This window comes from Panthera pardus, unplaced genomic scaffold (assembly GCF_024362965.1).
Source record: "Panthera pardus isolate Hobbes unplaced genomic scaffold, ASM2436296v1 HiC_scaffold_19, whole genome shotgun sequence".
Classification (NCBI taxonomy): Eukaryota; Metazoa; Chordata; class Mammalia; order Carnivora; family Felidae; genus Panthera; species Panthera pardus.
In genome coordinates this window covers 7,419,895-7,445,199 of record NW_026526754.1, presented here as the reverse complement: position 1 = coordinate 7,445,199, position 25,305 = coordinate 7,419,895, and the positions used below count along the sequence as shown (strand labels likewise).

At 51.0% G+C, this 25,305-nt stretch overlaps 2 protein-coding genes across 2 annotated transcripts in view; both read left to right on the top strand.

The window, feature by feature from the left end:
• The first annotated feature begins 753 nt into the window (after nucleotides 1–753).
• On the top strand, nucleotides 754–2,296 carry AGRP (agouti related neuropeptide). Its single transcript, XM_019455581.2, has 4 exons — nucleotides 754–1,303; nucleotides 1,424–1,556; nucleotides 1,748–1,833; nucleotides 2,053–2,296. The coding sequence occupies exons 2-4, from the start codon at nucleotides 1,427–1,429 to the stop codon at nucleotides 2,233–2,235; spliced, it is 399 nt and encodes a 132-aa protein (XP_019311126.2). The 5' UTR covers nucleotides 754–1,303; nucleotides 1,424–1,426; the 3' UTR covers nucleotides 2,236–2,296.
• A 714-nt stretch (nucleotides 2,297–3,010) lies between these two features.
• Nucleotides 3,011–25,305, top strand: part of ATP6V0D1 (ATPase H+ transporting V0 subunit d1) — a 39,014-nt gene continuing 16,719 nt past the window's right edge. Inside the window, exon 1 of the mRNA XM_019455584.2 lies at nucleotides 3,011–3,245. Coding sequence (XP_019311129.1) covers nucleotides 3,116–3,245 — 130 coding nt within the window. The 5' untranslated portion in view covers nucleotides 3,011–3,115. The remainder of the gene's footprint in view (nucleotides 3,246–25,305) is intronic.

Here is a 25,305-nt window from a genome sequence, read left to right as displayed (position 1 = left end):
CTCTGGGCAGTATTATGTGACTCTCCGAGCTCCTAGGACTGTTACCTTGTGTCAACCACAAGTGAGCCCAGTGCCAGTCCGATCCCAGAATAGACATCAGTGCCCATCTGTGAAAGGAGCTGCCACAGCTCCACCATCTGCAGAGGGGTGCCTCCCCATGCAACCAAACCCCAAGAGTGATTGTTGGTGCCGAAGGCCAAAGGCTGTCAGCTGATAATATATGGTTTACACCCGCTGTTGGGAGGACTTCCTCAGGCTTCATCCTGGGCAGAATAGCCTGCGTGAACCCAGATGGCAAACCCCAACAGCCTCTTCATCCTCCTACTGGCCCAGACCAGCTGTTTGTACAGTGAGGCCTTAAAGGTGATTCAGCCTGTACCCCTTTCCCTGATGGGCAAGTGTATGTTAGAGGCCTCCAGAGGGGAGAGGGAAAGCAGAGGCAGGTGGGGTCCTTTGTGTTCTACCATCTTCACAAACGGGCAGTCCTCACCCTGGCCTCATGCTGATGAGACCAGGCGTGGGCACAGGCCTGACAAAGCAGGGCGGAAAGGAACAGCCATTAGCACTAATGAGACAGGCGGCCTGAAAGCTTTTTACTTTGAAGCTGCTCGCCCACCCAGGGAACAGTCCGTTCTGCCTCCTTGGCTTCCAGGAACCCCAGGCGGAAAAGGGTTTGGGAGAAGAAGCAAGGGTGGGGGTCTTGTTGAAGCTTGGAGGGACACGGGGGTGGGGGGGGGGGGAGGACCAGGAATGGAGGCAGGAGGGCCTGGTTTTGGCTAAGTGGACTTCTCCCCTCCTTTTTCCCTCCAAAAAACCCCCAGGGTTTAGGTCTGCACCCCACTCTGGCCACTGGCCCATCACCCTCTTCAATGCCCTTGACCAAAATTCCTGGAAGCAAAGGAAACAACATGCCACACAGGGTCTAAGTGAGCATCTCCGGGGCCACAAATTAAATTAAGTTCTCAGGGCTGCCTGCCTTGTTATTGCTAATGGCTCCAGCCTGTCCAACCTCCCCATCCCTACCCAGGTCCCTGTCCTGCAGAAATTTGGGGGTTCTGGGCACCCTCTCTTGTTCCCAAACTTTGATTAGCACGTGGGGACCTCACCAAAAATTAGAGCTGGGCACCCCTCTTACAGAGCACCCAAAAACCCAGGTGTAGGGAGAGAGGCCTGAGCTATGCCCCCACCTTCATGCCCTGGCTGCAGGCAGCAGTCACGTGTGGGGCCTTCATTAGACCCTGACATATAAGCTGTGGGCTCAGGGTGGCCAGAAACTCTCCAGGCAAGGATCCAGCAAGCAGAGGTAAGTCCTCTGGTTGGGCAGAGACTCCTGCTCTTTGGGAGGTCTCTCTCTGGGGTAGGGCACCTGGAGGGTGCATCAAGGATGAGGAAGGACTAAGTGGTGGGTCTTCCTGATGGTCAGGTCATGCTGACTGCAGTGCTGCTGAGCTGGGCCCTGCTGCTGACCCTTCCCCCTATGCAGGAAGCTCAGAGGGGCTTGGCCCCTCTGGAAGGCAACAGAAGGCCTGACCAGGCCCTGTTCCCAGAGCTGCCAGGTCAGTATGGGCAGGGGTGGAGCTGGGTGGAGCCTGGATATCTCTGGCCACAAATTATCCTGCTTGGTATGAGCCCTCCTTCCCCCTTTCCCATCCCAGACCTGGGAGGTGGGTGTTTTGTGCATGGGGGGGGGCGGGGGTGTGTGTGCGGGGAGGTGGGCAGGGCTCTGGCCTCACATCATCTATTCCAGGCCTGGGCCGGCAGCCTCCACTGAAACGGACAAGCGCAGAACAGTCCATAGAAGCTCTGCTACAGGAGGCTGAGGCCTTGACAGAGGTAATTGCTCAGGGAAAGGGGTGAGGCCATAGACCTTGGGAGGGGACATCAGGCAAACAATCATCCCCACTCTCCACCTCATGACACCCTCACCTGAGGTGATACTGCAGACCATTCTCTCCATGCTCCACTGCCATCCAGCCTGGACTGAGGTAGGTGAGATCCCTGCACCTGCCTTTGGAGGCCCATGCCTACATTCCTGCTCCCCAACTCCTGTAGGTACTAGATCCGGAGGGCCGCGAGCCACGCTCCCCGCGACGCTGTGTAAGGCTGCAGGAGTCCTGTCTGGGACACCAGGTATCGTGTTGCGACCCATGTGCCACATGCTACTGCCGTTTCTTCAACGCCTTCTGCTATTGCCGCAAGCTGGGTACTGCCACGATCCCCTGCAGCCGTACCTAGCGGGCCGACATGGGGTCGAGGCTGAACAGGGGTAGCGAATAAAGGTTGGGACCAACCCCAAGGCTGTGGCGTTATTTCGAACGTGGCCGTCGGAGGAGGGAGGTCATGGAAGTCACAGCAGGGGTGGGGTTGCCGCCAAGCCAAGAAACCACACACACACACCTACCGCAGGGTCTAGGTTACCATCATCTGAATCACTTACATGCATGCTTTCATGGTGCCAGGCACAGCTGGGGAGCCAGAAAAGGGCCGGGCTCCAGCCTTCCATAATCTTGTACAATAAATGCGGGTGCAGCGCGCGGTGCACATAGGGGCTGTAACTCCAGGCTGGCCAGTAAGCATTAGGCTCTAGGGTCGGCTTGCAGCTAACTGGACGTGCGACCGCAGCGAAGCCTGCCCTCTCCCCCCGCCGCCAACCGTAGTTCCTTTCGGGATAAGACTGACTCAACAGTCTGGAATATTTCCAAGCATAAGAATCACCGCTCACTCCCATCTTAACTCCTCCTGCCCCTTAGTGTCAGGTCTACCAGACCCTAGAGGGCCCACTAGAAAGCTAGAGGGCCCACTCGAATCCTCGCGGCCACGTGCGCCACCACGCGGCCGGCCTCCGACACTCCAAGCAGGTCAAGCCCCGACGCGAGAGGCAAGCCAACCCTAGCCGCGCAGGCGCCAGAGGGCCCATACTTGCGCAATGCATTCGTATGAAACCACCCGGAAGTCGGGCGCCACTAGGGCTCCGCCCCGTTGTGGTCACGTGATACGTTCGCTCATCACCTGACCTGCTTGACAGTCCGCTGCTGGCGCTGCGTCAGCTGATCTTGGAATCGTGCTGTCTGCCGGCCGATCGGGGTTCTCCGGTCTCGCCACCCGCGCCGCAGCCATGTCGTTCTTCCCGGAGCTTTACTTCAACGTGGACAATGGCTACTTGGAGGGACTGGTGCGCGGCTTGAAGGCCGGGGTGCTCAGCCAGGCGGACTACCTCAACCTGGTGCAGTGCGAGACGCTCGAGGGTGAGCCGCGGGGCCGGACGGCTGGGCCTTGAAAGGCCGGCAAGGAGACTAGCCCAGGCCTCAGGGTTCCGAGATCTGGGCGGGGAAGCCGGAGGCGGGGGTTCTCGAAGGGCCTAAGAGGTCTCGCTGGGAATCCAAGGGCCGATGGCGGGGGCCCCAGAAGGGAATCTGTCTCGACCTGTGGCTCCGCGCGGGCCCAAACGCAACCAAGTCTTTAAAAAGGAAAAACAGTGGTTAGCCTCCGTTTGGGGCAGCCTCTTCCCCCTTATGCCTGCCGTGTAGTTTGGAAAAGAGGGTCTCTCGAGAGTGGTTGGTCGATGCGAGAGGTGTCCATCCAAACCTCTTTACTCTGAGGTGGCCAGAGAACTGCCCCGTGGCAACGTTTAGGAAACCTAAGCGGAAAAGTCCTCTACTTCCCGCCTGACATACATCGAGGCATATTGGATCACTGTGTCTTAGTCCTGGTCGGCGGGGTGAGCCTTTCTGGGGAATCGCTGAGCCAACCTAGTGAGAGTTTCCTCCCATCCCCGAACCACTGGCTGTGCAGAGTCTTCTGAAGGCAGTGATTCGGGGAGCAAGAGGTGACCCTCCAAGTTCCTATACTTGTATTTGGCTAATAAATCCCACCTCCTCAGCAAGAAGGTTGCTCTTGGAACAAAAATTTTAAAAAGCACAAGAATGATGGGAAGATGAGTTCCCCTTTCTTCCGCTCTCAACTGGTTTTGATTTCCCAAGGCACAGCTGCATCAGATTCACTGATTTAGAAGTGTCCCTGAGTCCCCACTTTCCCAGGTGATAGTGAAGGGCATTGTGGCTGGGATGTAAGTTCTCATTCCTGATCCTCAAGAGATAGCCTTGAGCAGAGGTACTGCTGGCCCCATGGTTGATAGCTGGAGGGGGAAGATGATTTACCATCCGGAGACAATTTTCTCATCAAAAACTTATTGAGGTTAAAAGACAATTCAATTTTTAAAAATCAGCTATTGTTTATCTTGCAAACTAGACCAGCAAAGTGAAAATAAATATCTTTAAATTTTAAAACTTATTGAAATTAAAATACAATAATTGTGGACTTTGTGATTTTAACATAAATATACAAGAAAAGCTGTTCCTCTCCCTTTTGAGAGTGGTGGTGGGACAGAGAGGAGAGCACTTCAGGGTGCTGGGTTGTAGGGGCCTGCCAGCCACCTGATTTTCCTCCCTGGGAAAAGGAGGAGAAATGAGGGAGGCTGCCAGGGGCAGGGCCTGACATACAGTTGGCATTCAGTGTGAGTTTTGTGGACTGGCTGGGACTGGAAGGAGATCATTCTTTGCTTAAATCCGAAGGTGAACACCATTGATTACCAACTGGCATTTGGCAAACTTGTTCTTTTCTAGGCTTTCCTCACTCATGCTGTTGCCTGTCCTTCCTCTTTGTGTAGAGCTTCTGGGGGCATTGGGTTCCCATCTTCCCAACAGCCCCTTCCACCATTATCCTCCATAAATGTGTTAGGGCATTCTTCCTGCAGCACTGCTCAGCACATGGCCTGCCTTGTGGCATACCATCTAGATCTTTAGGGTCTCATTCAAGGATTCCCTTGCTCTTCCATACATACTCCTCTCCCTCACACAAGCCATTCCACCCTGAGACTCTTGGTGCGTATGGTGTGATGGACCCCAGGGATGGACAAATTTGAGTTTGAATTCCAGCCCTGGTAATTACTGGATTACCTTAGACAAGTTATTTAACACCTCTGGGCCTTAGATTCTTCATCTGGTATATTATCATCAACTATTTCATAAGCTTTTACATGTGAACAAGCTTTTACATGTGAATATGAAGCCCAGCAACAAGCACAGAATATGTGCTAGATAAATGCTAGCTCTTGTTTCCACTACATTGCACCTGCCATTCCCTCTGTGTCCTTCTCATCTCCATGAAACCCAGTGATTCCCACTCTTCAAGGCCCACCCCCAGTAGCACCCCATGTTAGAGCCTCTTTGTGGTCATGCTAGCCTAGAATGTTGTCCTCTACACCCAGTTACATTTCCTGTGGTTGTCTGTGCTCTTTTCCTAGAAGTTTCTCAACATTGAATTTGGGATTCTTGGGATCCTGTGTGTTGGAGATGCTCAAAACTTTCAGGTGCTGGGGATAACCAGAAGCAGGAGTGACCAGAAACCCCATTATTCTCTGCATAAAGTTCTTCTCTTCTTCTGAAGTTGACACCAGCGGACTTTGTTGCTGGGTGTTTTTGCCTTCATATCTCCAGGGGAAAGAAGAGAGGGGAGGGGAGACTAACAAAGCTTTTGGTCCTTAGTGAGATCAGTAGGTGTGTCCTGAAGTGATGAGGTTTCCAAAGAAATCTGCATCAGGTGTTGGACAGTTCCCAGAAGGCACAGGGCATTGGGCAGAGGGTAAGTGGATACCCTCCACCATACCCTAGCCTTCCTCCCTGGATTCCACTCCATCAGGGCCTCTGCTACTGATCTCTTCTGCTAGAACTCAGTCTCTTAGGACCTCTGAAGCTCATATGTTCTCCATTGTCCATCTTGCTTGATAGTCTATACTCAGAGGTAGGGGAAAGAACCCAGAGAGGTCCTATCTTTTTGGTAAACTTAGGGAGCAGAGTTGGTTGGTCTCAAAAGCACTTTTTAACTCTGAGTGTTTCTAGATATGTATAGAACCTTCTGGGAGCTAAGTCTTGTGCTGGGAATTTTGGGGAAGAGGAGGTGGGTCAGAGATACACAAAGAGAAATCATACAGTATTACTTTGAATGTTTTCATTTGTTCAGCATATACTTACGAAGCACATATTTTATGCCAGGTACTGTGATAGGGGCTGAGATATTTTGTGGCATGATATTCTCCTGACCTTCATAGTCTGGGGATGGAGGTCAGTGGGGGCAGGGGGAAGATATTAAGAGATCAGTGTTGCATAGAAGTTACAAATGTAGTTCTACTACTTCATGGCTCTGTGGCCATGTAACATCTCTACCCAGAGTTTTATCATGTGTAAAATGGTATTAATAACGGCACCTACTTCATGGCCTGGTTATGAAGGTTAAACAAGATAATTCATATAAAGCCCTTAGCATGAACTTGGCACATGGTAAGTGCTGAGTCAGTGTGTTAGCTGCTGTTATTGTTATTTTATTTTTTAAAAAGTTTTATTTAAGTAATCTCTACATGCTGCATGAGGCTCGAACTCATGACCCTGAGATCAAGAGTCACATGCTCTTCTGACTGAGCCAGCTAAGTACCCCTGTTAATGATATTTTAAAGTGAAGTAAATATATAATTACATATTGAAGGTAATACCCATGAAAGTGACAGTGGAGAAGTGATAGAGAATCACAAGGGAACTTTATTTAGAGAGTGTGGCGGCTTAAGGCCCTGCTGAGATAAGGATATTTGAGCTGAGATGTGAACAATGAGAAGGAGCCAGCCATGCAGAGAGCTGGGGGGAAGAGCATTTCAGGCAGAGAGACCAGCATGTCAAGGCAGAAATTGTTGGGCCGGACAGAGGGACCAAAAGAAGCCCTGGGTGGCAGATTGTGGGGGGACAAGGGTACAAATCTTTTGGGAACCCAGACCCTTGTTTTGAAAAACAGGCTTAGCCCAGGGGAGGAAGCCTCTGACTCCTTAGCATCGACTGTGGGGGCAGATACTGATGGTATGGAGCACCACCTTCCACAAAGGCCTGCCAAATTTTGGGTTGTATGATGTATTTCGGACGTTAGGAGCATATATAGTGTTCCTTCAATGTTCAAATGTTTGTTTGCTCATTCAAGAAACACTTCCTGAAGGCCTACTGTGTGCCAGCCCCTGGGCCATATAAACAAGCCAAGCAGCTATTTGAGGCATTATAATAGTTCTGAACCTGAACTCTTAGCTTTGACCCTGGGTTCAGCCTAAGAGCATTGGTGTTAATTTGTCTGTCTGGATGTGGGAAATTCAGGTGTGAGCGAGGCTCCAGTTCTGGCCTCTGGAGTTTCTCCCTTCCTCTTTTCTCTTTAAAACTATTTACTATGGATATTGTCAAACATCTACAAACTAGAAGGAATGGTAGAATGAACCCATACGTAATAATCATACAACTGCAACAATGATCGATTTTTGTCATCATGACAGTTATCAATCTTGTTTCAATAATAGCTCTACTTGCTCCCTAACTCCGAAATTATTTTGCAGTAAATCCAAGACAACAAATCATTTCAGTTGTAAATATTTCAATATCTCTGAAAAAGGTCGTGACTAATTTTTTAAAAAACCCTGCAATACTATTATTCTTCCTGTAAAAGAAAAAATAATTTGTTAATATCATCTAATATCCATTTAGTGTTTGGATTTCTCTGGTTACCTCCGATTTTTTAAAATTTTTTTTAAGGGGGAGAGAGGCAGGAAGGAGTAGAGAGAGGGAGAGAGAATTCCAAGCAGCTCAGCGCTGTCAGCACAGAGCCCAACATGGAGCTTGAACCCAAGAACCCCGAGATCATGACCTGAGCTGAAGTTGGACACTTAACTGACTGAGCCACCCAGGTGCCCCCCAGATGTTTGTGGTTTTTTTTAATATGATATGTTTCAGGGGCATCTGGGTGGCTCAGTTTGTTGAGCATCAAACTTCGGCTCAGGTCATGATCTCACAGTTCATGGGTTCGAGCCCTGCGTGGGGCTCTGCACTGGTGCGGAGCATGCTTGGGATTCTTGCTCTCTTCTCTCTCTCTGCCCCTCCCCTACTCGTACTTTCTCTCTGTCTCAAAATAAATAAATAAACTTTGAAAAAAACATATGATTTTTTTCAGTCAGGATCCAAATATGATCCATACATTTTAACTGGTTGATGTGGTCTCAGGTCATTCATTCATTCATTCATTCATTTATTTTAAATGTTTATTTATTTATTTTTAGAGAGAAAGTGTGTGCGAGTGCAGGAGGGGCAGAGAGAGATGGAAAGAGAATCCCAAGTAGGCTCTGTGCTCTCAGTGCAGAGCCCGATATGGGGCTTGATCTCATGAACCGTGAGATCATGACCTGAGCCAAAATCAGGAGTCAGATACTCAACCAGCTGAGCCACCCAGGCGCCCCTTAGGTCTTTTATTTAAAAAAAAATTTTTTTTAAGTTTATTTATTTATTTTTGAGAGACACAGAGAGAGCAAGCAGGGGTGGGGCAGAGAGAGAGAGAGAGGGAGAGAGAGAATCCCAAGGAGGGCTAATGTGGGACTCGAACTCATGAACTGTGAAATCATGACCTGAGCTGAAACCAAGAGTCAGACACTTAACTGATTGAGCCACCCAGGAGCCTCAGGTCTTTTAATATATAGATTCTCTGTCTCTTATTTTTCCTTTTACTTACTAAAAAAAATTTTGTTTAATGTTTATTTATTTTTCACACACACACACACACACACACACACACACACACACACACACAGTGTGAGCAGGGGAGGGGCACAGAAAAGGGGAGACACAGAATCCAAAGCAGGCTCCAGGCTCTGAGCTGTCAGTACAGAGCCCAACCCGGGGCTTGAACTCACGAACCATGAAACCATGACCTGAGTCAAAGTCAGACACTTAAACGACTGAGCCACCCAGGCACCCCTCCTTTTACTTATTGAGGAAACTGGGTCATTTGATTTATGGATTTCCCCTTGCATCTCAGTTTTGCTGACTCCATCCTTGATGTGTTTATAATTGAACATGTTCCTCTGTCTATGTTTTTCCTGTAAAATGGTAGTTAGATTTAGAGGCTTGATCAAATTGTAGTTCAGTTTTTTTGAAAAGAATATTTAGTAGGTGATTTTGTACTTCCATTGGGAGACACATAATATCTAGTTGTTTCTCTTTTTGTGACATAAGGAATCATGGACATTTATTGCCTAGAACCATTATTTTATTAGGTGTTACAAAATGGTGATTTTTCTAATCCTGTGTTTCCTTCTGCATTTGCTAGCTTGAATACTTCTATGATTGGAAACTTCTACTAATTTTAACCCTGAAATACAGTTTGTATAAGCAAGATAGGATAAATGCTTGGTTCTTTCCTGTATTTATCAATTTTCAAAATAATGAGTTGGTTCTCCAAAATCCTTCAAAGATGACTAATGAGGTTTGTTTGGTCTTTTTGTTTGTATAGTATCATAATGCACACATGGATTTTGATATTTTTTGTTGTCTTTCAATCTTTGTATTGATGCTTGAATTGTCCCTTGTCCAGTGGGAGCTTATTCAATAGGCTGTTGAGTCTTTTTTTTTTTTTTTAAGTTTATTTATTTTGAGAGAGAGTGCACATGTGCAAGTAGGGGAGGGACAGAGAGTGAGAAGGAGAGAGAGAGAGAGAGAGAGAGAGAGAATCCCAAACAGGCTCCACACTGAGAGTTCGGGGCTTGAACCCACTAACCGTGAGACCATGACTGGAACCAAAATCGAGAGTTGGTTGCCTAACCAACTGAGCCACCCAGGTGCCCCAGGCTGTCAAGTCTTTCTGACACAACCCTGTAGCCCTTGAGAGCTTTTCTTACTTCCTAGATGACAGTATGTTCAATTTTTTCTTTTTTGAGAGAGAGAGAGAGCGCACACGTGCGTGGGGAAGGGGCAGAGGGAAAGAGAGACTCTTAAGCAGACTCTACATCCAGCATGAAGCCCAATCTGGGTCTCAATCTCACGACTGTGAGATCATAACCTGAGCTGAAATAAAGAGTCAGATGCTTAACCGACTGAGCCACCCAGGCACCCCACAGTATGTTCTAATTTTATCTCATACATTTCCTAACCCAGACCTACTGTCATCATTTCTTTTAGGATACCTGGTTCTTTTTTTTTTTTTTTAATGTTTATTTATTTTTGACAGAGAGAGACAGAGCACGAGCTGGGGAGGGGCAGAGAGACAGGGAGACACAGAATCTGAAGCAGGCTCCAGGCTCTGAGCTGTCAGCACAGAGCCTGATGTGGGGCTCGAACTCACAGACCGTGAGATCATGACCTGAGCGAGAGTTGGACGCTCAACCAACTGAGCCACCCAGGTGCCCCAGATACCTGGTTCTTTTTATTGGAAAATGGTATTTAGATCAGAATGAGTCTAAGGAGTTCTCATTGCTACTGGGGTGGTCATTGTTTGCAGGATTTTTTTTTTGGATTAGCTCTCTTCTTACTCAGGAACTTGGAAAATAGAGAAAAGCATATGGCTAGCTAATGCAGTCACAATTCAGCTGATGGATGCCAGATGCCAGTTTTCTAATTTGGAATGGAGGCACCTAGGCCAGTCAGGCCATCTCCTTCTTGTAAAGAAATATAATTAATATTCAGGAGGAGGAAAGCTAGTGAATTAGATACTCAGGGACCATAATTGAGAGTCCCTATGTATGATGTGCTGGCTGTCTTCTAGAACACTTTATCCCTCTTTGTTCTGAGTTCCTTGTCTTCATTACAACATCTCCTTCTGCATTTCAACATCTTTTCACAAGAGACAGTGTCTTATGGGAAGAAGAAAGCAATACTGTAGGCGGGGCTTGGCCAATCTCTAGTCACGTGAAACTGCAAATGCTAATGTAAGTGGTGTCTTCTGGGAGTGGCAAGTCGTGGTGTGGCTAGGAGTGTGGCTGCAGAGTAGGACAGAGATCAGCTCTTGAAGGATTGCAAAAGCTGTAGAGGAAGTGCTTTGTCCTGAGTGAGGGATGGGCAGGTAAAACTATTGGACTTGTCCTTTAGAATGTACCTGCAGTGTGAAAAGTGGATTGGAGGTGGGGGCCATACCAGAGGTGGGAAGAACAATTTGCAGAGTTTTGTAAGCAATACAGGTCAGAGATGATGACAGCTTGCCTTTGGCATGGGCAAGGATGATCGTGGGGGAATTTTAGGAAGAGGAATTGATAGGACTTGAGGGGTTGGATAAGGAACTGAGGAGGAAGGAAAAGTCAAAGCTGATGTCCTCATCTCTGGCATAGGCAGCTGTGTAGGTGGCAGAGTGAAATGATGGTGGGATGTAGAAAAGAAGTTTGGAGAAAGACTGAAAAGATGGGATTAAGGGGTCTGTGAGCCATTTGAGTGATGATGTGCAGGCTATTTTTGGTGTTCTGGAGTGAGTGTGAACTTGGGATACAGCCTTGGGAATCAGGGTAGTAGTGTGGCTGCTGTCTCCAAGAGAGAGCATAGAGTCAGAAGAGGAGAGGCTCAACATGAGACCCTCCCCCAGGAAAGGGGTCCTTCCAGAAAGGTGAAAGGCATCTCCTAATAGGTGGGTAGCCCCAGCAGAGAACCTGAAAAAGAAACAGTGATGAATGCCAAATGTGGCCAAGAGATTGAAGTAAAGTCAGACAGCCTTCCACTTGGTTTTACCATTCAGAGGTCATGGTGACCTTTTTTTAGAGGTCATGGTGACCTTAATGAGAACAGAGGAGAGTGGGACTAGAAGGTGACAGCAGTGCATGGAGTGTATGGGCAGAGATAACATATGGACAGAGCAGAGCTCACTAGGGAACTAATCCCAGCTCAGCCGCTTACTGGCTTTGTGACCTTGGGCAAGTCATTTGTCCTCAGCTGTACTGTGGGAAATATTAATAGCATCTCTTTGAGACATGTGTGAAGTGTAAGTGCAGGGCCTGGTGCCAGGTGAACAGTTAGGGAAGCCAGCTGTTCCCACCATGGTCATTCCCTCCCATCACTCCTAGGAGACAGTTGCCACACTGGGCCTCTGAGTGGGTAAAGAAAACATGTCACACAGGTTTTGCCTGGGGGCAAGTGTGCCTGTCTAATGGACAGACACCATCGAATATACAGTAGGCATAGAGTACATTTTAGTGGGACGGGAGCAGGTGGGGAATGATGGCTAAAAGGGTACACGGTTTACTTTGAACGAAGTGTTCTAAAATTGATGGTGGTGATGATCACACAATTTTGTGAACATGCTAAGACCTATTGAATTATACACCTTAAATGGGAAAATTGTATAGCATATGAATTATATCTCAGTAAAGCTGTTATTTAAAAAAATCAGCAAGGCCAAGGAGGTGGGAAGAATAATGGCGCTAGCAGTCTCAGAAACATGAAACTTCATAGGGTGTCAGAGGAGTTTTAGGAACTGGGAAGAGAGAGTAGGACACATGTCAGGGATGTGCATGGCTGAGTATGGATAGGTGCATCAGGCTGGTTCGTGAAAAAGCTTTGGGTGTCTTGGACACACAGTTCAGGAGGGATGTGTAAAAAGATTAAAAAAAAAAAGGGAAGGTATAGAGATTCTTAGGGTTAGGGTCAAGGTCAATGTGTGGGAAATGTCTGTTTATAGTTTTGCCTGGAAATATTTTGTATATTGCATTTTGTTGGTCAAAGGAGACTGTATTGAATTATTGAAGTTAGAGGACCATTGTTTGGACAGGAAGACGAGCTTAGCTCAGTCCAAATTCCTCTGAGTCGGATGTGTTTTGAAGGAAGAGATAACACGGTCCTGACAGACCACTGGCCACAAACAAGGGAGAGGAGCTCAGGGGCATTGGGAGAAGGCAATAACTCAGGAGAGTTTGCACTGCAGAATGAAGGGAACAAGCACCTGGAGTCTCTGAGCTATGAGGGCCTGGCCCCATACACACCTGAAGTGTTCCCCTCAGCTTTTGAGGATCCGTGTTGTCCCATGTCCCTAGGCAGTGGCATCGCTGAGTGAAGAGACCCTTGATACCCAGTAATCGATGAGCTGGCACAGATCATTGGTGGGTCCTCCACCAGAGGAGGAGATGGTTTGGGGTATGGATAGGGTGGTGGAAGAGGAGGTGTTCTGTCTCAGATGTGCTGAGTTGGGAGAGTCTGAGGGAGGTGGCTGTGTGGGTCTGGAGCTCAGGGGAAGTAGCACTAAAGATACCAATCTGGAAGTCGTCAGTACGCTGGCTGGCTGGCAGCATTTCAGCCCACACTCGGCCATCTATTGGCTCGCAGCCAGGGCATGTCTCCCTTAGAAGCCCAGTGCTGCCCGTGAGTCCTGCCAGGAGGCTGGGGAACAGCCTTAAGGACAGGCCAAGTGGACACAAGTGTGGTCTGATGAGGACACCTGGCGTGGAGCCTAATTTGGCAAGTGGCGCAGGGAGAGCAACAGCCAGGGATTCCCCTTCTGATCCCTGCCGTGCATTCTGTTGCATGACTGGGCATGCTGGTGGTTTTGTTTTTGTTTTTGACTAAACGTATTTTCTTTTTTTAATTCTAAAAGTAAAGTTGGTGGAAGGGTGACTCAGTGTGGACCTTTTGGGGGACAGGTTTTACCCACCTTGTTAAAACATGCCTGTATATGTTTGTTCTCTTGCGTCCCTATAGCCCCACTCACAGGATTGTGCCCCTCTAGATTAGCACAGGATGCCATGTATAGAGGTGTTCACACCAGCCTTGGTGGTAACAGCAACCTGTTAGAACCAACAGGATATTCATCGACAGGGGTGTGGTTAAATAAACCATGTTCTGTCCTTACCGTAGGATACTATGCCAAGTGTTGCAAAGCATGGAGTTCTATAAGGACTGATTTAGAAATATATTGTTAATGTGTTCCCATTTTAATAAGATATTATATGAACATGGAAAAGTGTTGAGAAGCACAGATGCCAATTGGTCTAGAGTAGCAGCCTCTGGAGAGAGGGATCGGAGAGGCTAGGGAGGAACATGTGCATTTTTATTTTATGTACTCTTTGGATGTATTGCAGTGAACAAATATTTTATAATTTAAGACATCTGATAAAGGTATCTAAAATAAAGGAAATTAGAACATGTAAGTATGCAGAGAAGCTGTTCACACCCAACAGCCACCCAAGATGAGATCTCTGCTGGTGACCCTGGGCATTTGACTTCCAGATTTTGATTCATAGCCTTGTGGGGCTGCTCTGTGTCTTACGGAACCCCCTTTGGGCCCCTTCTCTTTACACCTGAAGACTCAGAGCCCAGATGGTAGTTGAGGGCTGGTGACCCGGGGCCCCTGGGTTTTTGTTTTGCTCACCTCTCATTCAGCTGTTTTTCTCTTGCCTTCTTCACCTGCTCCACACCCCCCTTCTTGCTCTCTGTTCCCTGATTACATCTTGCACTTTGTATGTATGTATGTACTGTAGCACGGGGACCTGCTAGCCCCTGTTTCACAAGCCCTGCCCCAGGGGTCGTGTCAGAACTTGCTCTGCTGGGCGAGAACACACTTTTTCATGGATTTACTCAGTGATTTCTCGGGCCTGGTTTCTGAGGTGGAGCCAGTGTCTGTACCCAAGACTAGGGCCTTTTGAGGTGGCGTCAGCATAGGCAAATGTAAGCCATCCAGGACTCTTGAAGATAGGCTTTCTGTGTGACCAGGGTTTCAGGATGGTAGAGAAGGAAAGGTCCCAACATCTTAGTTTAAATATTTTGCATAAAACCCTTCTGGAATGTATTAGTCTACCCTTCCTTCTTTCTTAGTGGCACACACTGAGCAAGCTCACATCAGGGCTGTTAGATTTGAAATGAGATGGAAGGAACCTTTGTCCCTGAGTGCCCAATATGCTTCCAATAGTTTGGTCCCTGGCCCCCCTGTCGGACCTCCCACTCAGCCACCCTACTGTAGTCACGGTGCCTGCTACAGCACCCCAGCCCCTTTTACTGACTTGTAGCTGTTCTTGTGCTTTGGGCTCAGCAGTCAAACACACTCCAGGTTGTTGGAGGGTCTGCATCAAGAATGAATAGGTGTGAGGACATGATGTAGTGGCCTCTCCTGTAACTCATCTGTGCTTGCTTGGGGTCAGGAGCCTGGGTTGCCGGGACCTGAGGCAGGGCATCAGGCAGACCATGGCTTCCTTTCTGGCCAGCTCTGTGATGCTAAGCATGTGATTTAGCATCTCGAAGCTTATTTGCCCACCTGTAAAATGAAATTGCTTGTAGGCTGTGAGGATTCAATAGCACAATGCCTAGCCAGAGTGAATGCTCAATAGATACTTATGTGATCAGATGGGTGACAGCTCATTATTTGTGCTGGCAGAGTGCTGGGCTTTGGTGTACAGGGGAGGAAAAGCTAAGGTCCCCATCTTGGAGGGGTGTGCCATGGCATAGATTGTCCTGTTTCTGGGTTATTGAGCACCTGCTTTTAAGTGTTTTTTATTTTTTTTTATTTTTTATTTTTAAGAAATCGCTACACCCAACATGGAACTCAGACTCACAACCTTGAGATCAAGAGTTGACTGAGCCAGGCATGTGCCCCAGCACCTGCTTTTTTAAGATACAGCATTAGGCAGCAGAGGGGGTGGGGTGGGGTCGGGTAGAGAGCTGGATAAAGGGATTTGGAGACTTGGGAGGATCTGGCTGAGCTAGTAAACAAGCATAGGGGACTGAGGATGCCCAGACTTCCTCTCCAGTCTCTCCAGTCTTGCTCCTCGGCCAACCAATCCCTCATGACTAGAGTCAAGCCCACCTTGTCTCCATTCTGGCTTTCTCAGACTCCTGTCTACCTTGATTCTTTATGACACATTCCTATGTGGCTCTATGGGTGCCTGTAGCCTCCTCCCCCAGGGATTGCTGGCTGGGGGGGATTGGGACCAGAAGTCTGAGGCAGGGGTTAGATTGGTGGGACATTGAGAGGGAGGAAGAGTGGAGCCCCTTGCTGTTTACAAAGCCATCCTCCCTGTGGCCACAAGGGGGTGTGCCAGGACCACTTGGCTGGTACAGAGCCGGGGAGAGAGGTGTGGCTGGACTAGTGAGTCACCCAGGCTGCCTCTCCTCTGCTTTTCTGCACAGCACCTGCCTGTGGCCACTGTCCCTTGGGACTCTGTCCCGGGCCCTACTTCTCTCCCTCACCCAAGTCCCATTTGGCCTTCTCAGATTAAGTAGGACTCACAGCTAGGTGTCTCCTGTCTGTCCATTTCTTCCTGCTCTCACCTCCTGGTGCCCCGGCTTCCTGGGTTGGAAAGGAGAGGCCAGGGGACATTCTCTGAGGCTCTCCACCTTCATGCTCAGTGCACAATGCTCCAGCCTTTACCGTCAGTCTGTCCTCATTTACCCCCACCTGGGTCATGCTGGCAGCTCTCAGTCAGAGTGGCAGAGGACAGTGTACTAGCCATGAACCAGGGGTCTTATAGGCCCCAAGCAGGAGTTTGAGGCTGCCTGGGGTCAGGGCCATATTTCCTCCCAGGAGCACCACTCTTCCCCAGGTGGCTTCCACTTTTGTCCTGCAACCCTGGTCCCTCCAGGAGAGGGAAAATTGATCCTCAGGACAGACTCCTCCCTACTTCCTTCAGCACTTTAGGACGCATAGGTGTTCATGTGGCACATATATAGGAGCGTGTGGGTAGAGTGACTCTGGGAGAGGTCCACACCAGGCACCCCAAACTCTGTAGGCACTGTAGGTATGTTACAGTCATGCTGGAAAGGGGTTGTTATCAGGTGATTGACAACTCTCCCCTTTGCACCCCAATTTGGGGGATATTTCCATTGACCTCCCTGGCTTCTGCCTCATTTAACACATCTTGGCTGATTTTTTTTTAAAATCTGTCCTGCACTGGAATATTCCTCCTCTTTTAGAGGCAGGAGGGTCAAGGCTCTGAAGGTCCAATTAGTAGGTTAGACTGCTCTTGTGTAGCCTGATACCTGCTCTACCTATCTGCATCCAGCACCCTGTAGCTTGAGAGCCTGGACTGGGGCTGCCCCTAGTGAACTTGCATGGTCCTGAGGAATGGGAGGCAAACTTGTGGCAGGGGAAAGGGGTATGTGGAGGAACGGCCCTGACTGGGTGCTGGGCACTGCTTTCCTGGCCAACTCTGGCCTGGCCCTGGGCACTTGCCCAGATTTTGTCTCTCCTTGGCTACTCAGGCAGCAGTTTTTTTCAGGCCTTAACCTCAGCTGAGGCTTTGCATTTGGCTGGTGGATGGGGCTTTCCCCTCTAAGGAGTCATCTTGGTGTCCTCACTGTTGCAACTCAGCCTTTCCTGCCTGGCCCTGCTCTGGTGGCTGCTCAGAGGCTCCACAAAGCCAGACCTCCCCTGCACCTGCCGTTGGTTCTGCCAAGGCTGCTTCTTGGGTAGCCAGGCCTCTAGGCTCACCCTAGGCCCTTGAGTGGCCCTCAGGGGCTGAGTTGTGGAGAGTCAATGTGACCTAGGTCTGACCAGGTAGACAGTTTCAGAGCTGGCCAACCCCCTGGAGGTAACCCTATTCAGCCCTCTTATTTTACCTGGGAAGTTGGGTCCAGGTGAGGGCCAAGGGTTTGCTTACAACCTCCTGACACCTGTCTTGGCTCCTCCTATCCAATCACTCTATATTCTTTGGTCCTTTCTTTCTTATTCCTGCATATGTTCACTAAAGGATGCCTAAACCATGCCTCTGTGTGCCTGGCCCCCCATTCAGGAAGTGGTGGTCAGGTGAAAGAGGCCCTGCTTTTGAGGCCCCTCACCATTCTCCCAGGCCTTGCCATATGTCATCTAATGTAGACATTAAAGGGTTGGGAGTCAAGGAATGAGCTATAACACATGACCCAGCACACAGGGCCCTAAGGCTGCCAGGTCATGGGTGGTAGCTCATCCATCTTCACCACCCCCTTACCCTTTTAAGTTCCAAGGCAGATACCACATGGCAAGGCCTGGGAGGAAGATGGGGTCCCCCTTTTCTATTGGCCCAGGCTCCATGCCTCACTGTCACCCCCATTCCTCCATTGGCTTCTGTCATTTGAACCTAGCCTCTGCTGTGAGGCTCCCTGAGCAGGTGCCCACCTATCCCAGGGCTGGCCCAAATCCACACACTGATCATGCTCAGTCTGGCATATTACTGCTTACCCTGTACATGTCCTGCCAGGTCCTTGAGCAGGTTGGGTAAATGGGTGTGAGGGTGCTATCCAGGACCAGCCTGGATGCTTACTGCTCCTGCCACTTCCTGCCTGGCCTAAGCTTCTTGGCTCTGCTGGTCATGGGTATAAAATGGGTCAACTCTGCTTCTGGCCTGGGCTGTTTCCAGTTTCTGTGAGCTGCAGTAAATGCAACTTTGTGCTAAGAGCAGCATGGCTTATAGCCCCAAATGAGGTTTGATCCAGTGAGCCCATCCATAGGGCCTAAGTCTCAGCAAAACGACTATTTCCATAGCTTTGGCTCTAAGCACCGCGGAGCTGGCAGGATACTCCAGCCTGACCTGACTTAATCTCACTGTGAACAGTAGCCGCTGGGGGCCCTAAACCTGCCCTTCCCCCATCCGAGTGAGTCTCAGCTTTTCTTAGCATCCTTCCTCCAGAGGCCTATGCTTGTAGAACAGAAGCCCAGCATCAAAGGCTGACAGGATCACTCAGGCAGTACAGGCCAGTGGGCCCTGGGAACCAGACATGGGCATGGGCCGGCTTTTCAGCAAGCTCAGTGCCACAGCTGGCCCTCTCTGGGCTGCCTGGCCCCTGGCCATGCCGGACCACTTTACCTCTCTCACTCACACCCAAGCAAACTTAACATCTTTGGTAAAATGAAAAGAAGCTCTTCTTTGCAGGCCCAGATCCACTGCCACCTGCAGGTTCTACAACTGTGGTGACAAGCCTGGAGAAGAGCTTGCTCAAGGTCAAAGTGCAGGGCAGCCGCAGAGGTGTGGCCCCTGCCTCCCAGGGCGAGGCTGGGCCGCTTGGTTCTCAGGCTGGGCTGTGGCAGGGGAACACAGGCAAGCTGCCTTCCAAGCCCTGTGTCTCCTGGGACATGCCAGCCCCAATGGAGCCTTAGGGCCTGGGTGGGGATGTTCTGGTGAGGGGATATCCAGGCGGATCTCCGCTCAGAGGAGAGTTGCTTGGAACTTGCCCTGGGTGCAGCAATAACCAGTTTTGCCCCTCCCTTTGGCACATGGGGCTATCGCCTGCCTGGCACCCTCCTGACTGTCGGATAGGTGGACTTCCTCATGGGATGTGAGGGATGCTTTCATTCTCTCACCTCAAGGACAAGGTGTTCCTAAGAACTTAAGTGTAATTAAATGTGGCTCTACCACCACCTGCCACCTGTCTTAGAGCAGAGAGGAGGGTGGTAAACCTGGGTCGGACATCCTGCTGCCTCCTGGACATGGGGAGTGACACTCTCATTTGATCCCTGTATCTGATATGCTGGCAAGTAGTGCCACGGGTCCCTAGTGTCAGCTGGACCACCTCTGTGGATCAGTCCCATCCCCCTCCGTGAAAGCCTCACCTCTCTGAAAGGCCTCCAGCATGAAACAAAATGCTGGTCCAGGGACTGAGGAAGGAGAACTCACTGTCCTTTCCCTGCAGGGGCTCTGCTTCACGCCAGCTGAAACTCAGTAACTTGCATGTGGCCATGCCAGCAGCGGACTCCAGGTTCTTCCCGAGACTGCTGGCCCGCCAGCCTGGGGGCTTCCCACGGAGCAGGAGCTGCCCTTGGCTGCGCCACCTCCTGCCTGCTCACAAGGCCCTCAGGGCAGCAGCTCAGGGTGTGGTGGATGGTGCAGAGTTGGGTCCTAGCCTCTGTCCACATCCATGGGGCTGCCCAGAACTCTATGTGATCTTGCTGGTAGGTGAAGTGAGACCTGAGCTTGGGGACAGGAGTCCCAGATTTTGAGTCAGCTCTGTTGCTCCTTCAGCAGAACAGGACCTGTGTGTTTGCATGCCCATGCTGCACAAGACCCCCCACAACCTTTACAGTGGGGAGAACATGCCAGAGGGGAAGGATTGGGACAAACCAGGAAGAGGAAGGGCAGGGGCATTCTGTGGAGTATTGAATAGGACAGCCTGAGCAGTAGGCTGGAGACGAGAACACATACCACCTGACTGGGGCTGAGGGTCGTGGTTGGGAAGCTCTGGGTAGGATCCTCTCTGCCAGGAGAGATGGAGTATGGTATTCTGTGCTCAGTTCTAACACTGTCTCTGTTCGGTGTCTGTCACGGGTGCCCTGGAAGGCTGGCACTGCATAGCCTTTCACCAGGTGACCAGCCAAGAGCCTGGATCCAGTGGGATCCACAAGCTGCTCAGAACCAAGCTGCAAAACAGGATTTGAAGCCAGGTCACTGTAGCTCCAAAGCCCAGGTTCTCACTCCCCTACCCCGCTCAGCTACCTAAGGAGCGATGTCTTAAAACCAGTGATCTGACAAAATTAGGCTGCAGAGGGGGCACAGGGGGCAGGGGCTGTGGCATACACCAGCTGCTGGATAATGGGTAGACCTGTACTGGTGAGCAAGAGACTATGGACATGTCAGTTGGTGGGGAGGTGGACAGTGACAGGCTTCTGGATGTCTGGATGGGGAATGGCAGGCAGCACCTGAGGGAGCAGAGGAAGAATAGACATTTGATAGGACGTGTTGGAACTCAGGACTAATCAGCTGATGTTATGTGAAGTTTGCGGGGGGCCTGTGACAGACCCTGGCAGAGGTCTGGGGGCGAAAAGGATGCTTAGTTTATGCTGCAGGCCCCAGGTAAACTCAGGGTTAATGGTTTCCATGTTGGGAGTTCCAGCTGTGATGCTCTGACCCTGAAGAGCCAGCCAGCCAGTGCACACATCTGCTTTGGAGCTGATATGAAGAAGAGGTCTCACCCACCCCTAGAGCCTGGGGAGGAGACTCAGGCACAGCACATTTGCTGAGGCGGGGCTGTGGCTCCATTGGGCCACCAGCCTGGCCATCTGTCCACATCTGTCCATCTGTCTGAGTTTGCCTGCTTTGAGCCATGGAAGTTGCAGCCTTAGGGAGCCTTTGGTGCAGAGCAAGCATTGGAGGTAGGACCCACGTTCAGTCTCTTCAAAGTAGACCCCTCACCTGGACAGAGGGGAGTGGTAGAACAATCTCTGAGGCTCCATCACCCTAGAAGGGAGTGGCAGGGTGGGCATGCTGGGCTCTAGGGAGCGTATTTGCACATCTGGTTTTACTCAGCGGTCCTCAATTCCTGAAAACCCCTGAGCTCCCCAGGAGAGCATCGTTGAGTGACCTCTGGAAAAGCAGAAGTGAAGTCTGGGAACACACTGTCCTCTCACACTATGCCGTGGCCAGCTGGCCAGCAGGGCCCCTCCGTGGGCCATGAGGCCGTGGGTGAGTCTAGAGCAGGGGGCCGCCCCGCCTAGTGTACTGTGCCAGGAGCTGCCTCTGTGCCTGTTGGGCCCCTGGGGCAATGTGGGACCAACCCCTGGCATGGGCCAAGACCCTCCCTTCCTGCCTCCCTGGAGCCCTTGGGGAGGGACTCTAGAGGCTTGGGGGCTGGAGAGGCCATGTGCTGCCTGTCCCTGGGAGTCCTGGAGGGGCTGAAAGATCACTTTCAGGGCTGGCAGGATCTGGGAAGGGTTTCAGGAAGTGGATGGGGAATAGGGCTGCCCAGCTGCCACCTCTCCAGGCCTGGCTGGGACTGGCTGCCAAGCCCACACTTTGGCCCACACAGAGAAGAGAGTGCTGCTGATCAGGCTAGCGGTCCCCATGCCTTCTTGCTAATCAGGGGTTGGGTGGTAATCAGAGGTGCCATCTGGGGCCAGGACTCTGCTGCTGAGAGGTTCTGGCCTTAAAGACGTAGACTGAGAGACAGGCAGGGGGTGGAAGGACAGGGAAACTATGGAGCCAGCTTGATTGTGGTGCGCCCCATGAGCCCTGAGGGAATAGCCATGCTGGATGGGTGTGGAGCTGCAGCCCAGGAGCCCTCAGATTGCTCAGCTGGACCCTGCTGGAGCCAGGGCAATGGTCTCGGACACAGGCAACCTCAAGGCTGACAGGGACACCCTGTGGAGGAGGGAGGGCAGAGGCCTCTCTAACTGGGCCTGAGGAATCAGCTCTGTTTCCTGTACTTCAGGGGCTTTTCCCTAGGGCATCCTGTAGACTTCCCTGAAACACTTGTTTGGGGCAGAGATCATAGACAGGTCACCCTACTCAAAGCATGGGACCAGTGGAGCAGAGAGTCAAGGGCTGAGGCTGAGGTGGTGCTAGGGTTGAGGGCATGGGACCTCACAGGCTGTGGGGAGGAGGCAGGGCTCTAGCTCTGAGGCCACAGAGGCCGCTGGGTAAAGGTGACAACATGTTGGGAGTTGGATGACTTCACTCTAGTGCTGGTGTGAGAATTGACTTGGGAGCAGGGAGTCAACATGTGGGGCAGGAGGCCAGCATAAGGGTATCATGGTGGTGAGGAGGCCTGGATGGTGCCGGAAGATAAGAGTTGTGGGGAGAGTCACGGTAAGATCGGGACAGGTGACCCTGGGAAGCAGAGGAGGTATGGGAAGGTCCTGGGTGGGGTGAGGCGTGCTGAGAAGCAAACCCAAGGCCCTCAGGGGAGGCTAGAGGCACTGGGAAACCAAGTTGGTGGGCTTCCTTTGAGGAGGGGTTTAGGTCAGACTGCAGAGAGAACTTCCTAATAGCGGCAGTATCTTCTTGGACATGAGAAATCAGCCTCTGAGGAAGTTTTTTGCTATGAGAGCTCCCAAGCTGGCCAGACATTCCTGGTGCCGGGCCACGGATGGGAGGATTTGGGGTAGACAGCTGGGCTTGTGGGTAGACTAGAGCGGTCCCCTGAGTGTGTGCTAACCAGAACACTGCTCATGCCTCAGCCCAGGCACGTCTGAAGCTCTCAGGGGCTGTCATTGAGGCTGTTAGGCTGCTCAGCTCAGGGCGCAGAGCAGAACTAGCTCCTGCCTTCCCAGAGCCCCTGGTGTCCTTGGCTGCCCTTGGGGCCTTAGCCAGGGCTGGGTGGCCTGGTCTCCCACGAAGCTCTCAACAAGTTCCAGGCTTCTCCTCCTGTGTTCAGATCCCACCCCCAGTCACACCCCCTTCTCTGCATCCCTCAGAGAGAGCAGGAAGCTGCTGGTGGTGGTGGGGTTCTAGCAGGCCTTGTCCCAGCTCTGAGGACTGTCTAAAGGGCTTGGGGCTGCCAGTAACTGGTTCTGGGCGCCAGATTTCTTGAACAGGGTCAGAGCTGGTTCAGAAACCCTGTGTGGTCCAAGCAGAGAGATCGGCTAGCCTGCCTGCCTCCAAGTCGCCTTCTTGGCTGACAGGCTGTCCCCTCTCCCTGGGTCACAGGGAGACGCAGGGCTTGGCCAGGGAAAGTGGTCTGGAACGGCCCTTTGACATCATCCCTGGGGGCTTTTAAAAATGAGTTTCCTGGTAAGGAAGACTCCTTGGGCTTTGGGCAGGATTCTGGGTAGAGTCTCCCGGGTTTGCTCTGATCTCACAAACGCCAGCAGAAACCACCCACCCGTCTGTGTTCCAGCACTGCTGGGAGCCGTGGCTTCCCCAGATGCAGCGTCAGCAGAACGCAGCAGCCAAGGCACAGGGGTGTTTGCTTTAAGGCCTGTGCTAAGCCCCATGCATGCAAAGTGGGGTGGGGGTGTGCAAAGAAGAGCCCACCCCCAGCTTTGCTCCTCTCATTCGCATGCACGTGTTCCTGGCTTCTCTAAGAATAGCTGTTGCCACAAGTCATACCAAAGGTGCTTGTCCCTGAGTCATGACGTCAGGTGGACAGTGAGTGTCCAGGCTGTCTCCAGGTCATGTAAGGGACATATCCTGGCTTCTCTCACTCCTCTGCAACCTGCCCACTCTTCTAGGACTAGAGCCTGTCTAGGAAGCTGGGTCCATAACTGGGCCAAGGGCCGTGGGAGAATGTGGTCAAAGATGGTAGGGGAGGACAGGAGGCCAGAGTTGGAGATGACAGAAACCACCAGGCTTGATCCACATCCCAGCCCCTCTATACACCTGACTGGGACTCTAGACAAGTTTTGTGTTCCCCTTGGTTGCTCTTTTCTAAATCTGAAATGGGCATGGCTGAGAGGTCAGACACACAGGTTGCTCTTGGCAGGGGGCTGAGTACGCAGCAGGGACCCATTTGTTTCCAATTAGAATGGGTCTGGGCTTCTCCCCCCAGTGTTGGGGTGCTGACTCCCACTTGACCAGTGTATTGCATGGAGAGTCCATGGGAGCTGGAGAGGGGAGAGGGTACTTGGCAGTGGGGAAGTTGCTGAGCACACCTTCCCAGTGAAGAGAAGCCCTGTAGAGCAAGGCGAGGCTGGACCCACTTCTGGAGAGCTGAGGCCAGGGTGGTAGGGGACAGCGTTCAGGGAAGCCTCCAGCAGTGTGATGCAAAGATCTTTTGGAGGGTAGGAGGCAGGGGCCTGGGTGGGGGCCCACGGCATGGACTCGATATCCCAGAGAATAGTGGGTCATTGACATGAGGGTCCCTAGCACGGGGACTGGGTTTTGCTCTGGTTTTTGGCCTGCACATCTGGCCTGGCCCCCAGGCCCAGCTGTGAGAGCTGCAGAGGAAGGAGTCTTATCGCCTGAGATGGGTTCTCTGCTGGCTGCAGTTGTTGAGTGGATAAACGAACAGGTTTGGTCTGGCAGCTGCTGTGTTAGACGGTCTGACCCAGAACACCACACTTCAGCCCCGGCTTCCAGCTGCTGTCCGCTCCGCAGCTTCCCCTAGTGGGGATTTGGGCACCTGCTGTGCCCTGGCCAGAACCCCTTGCCCACTTTGTTTTTCAAGTATCATCATGTTTGATAGATACAAGTGTATAAAATCAGGGCATGAATGTGACTTGATAAACTAAGTGGAATTAATTTCAATACTATAAGAAGAGGGATGGATTCATATTCTCACTCTCACACCCACGAAAACCACTTGGAGAACATTAACGATCTCTCAGAACTGATCAGTTGTGTGCAAATAAACCATGTTTCTGTTCAAAAGAATTGTGCATTTTCCCAGGGTCGAGGATATTAAAATCTAACACATAAAGCCCATTACTAGAGGTAGAATACAAGGTGAGGTACCATTACACAACCATCAGTTATGACTATCAGTTGTGGTTAAGAATTTTTCTCTGACAACCAAGGGGGTAATGAAATATTGCAACAACTTGAGTACTACTGAGCAGAACACCTTCTCTTACCCAGGCCTTATTCTAAGTATAGGTGGACTTTGGCCAGACCATGGTGAGGATGGAACCTAGGCCAGGGACTCGTGGCAGATGGCCTGGGTTGAGGACATAGGGGTGTGAACACTTCCTTGTCAAAAAGGCAGCAAGTTCATGGGGGGTGAAGCAGGGGGCTGGTGGCTTCTCCCTGCCCCACCTCACCCTCGGCTCTGTCCCACTTTTAGGTGGCCGTGGAGAGAAGTGGGTGTGAGTGGGAGGACGGTGGCAAAAGCAGCAGGTGGTGAAGGCCTTCTACAGGCCTCAGGAGGTTAAAGT

Bases quoted from the DNA above. Each gene is read 5' to 3' on its own strand.
- AGRP (XM_019455581.2), top strand. From the start codon at position 1,427: ATGCTGACTGCAGTGCTGCTGAGCTGGGCCCTGCTGCTGACCCTTCCC. The intron at 1,557-1,747 runs GTCAGTATGGGC...CATCTATTCCAG, and splicing joins CCTGTTCCCAGAGCTGCCAG to GCCTGGGCCGGCAGCCTCCA. The intron at 1,834-2,052 runs GTAATTGCTCAG...CAACTCCTGTAG, and splicing joins AGGCTGAGGCCTTGACAGAG to GTACTAGATCCGGAGGGCCG.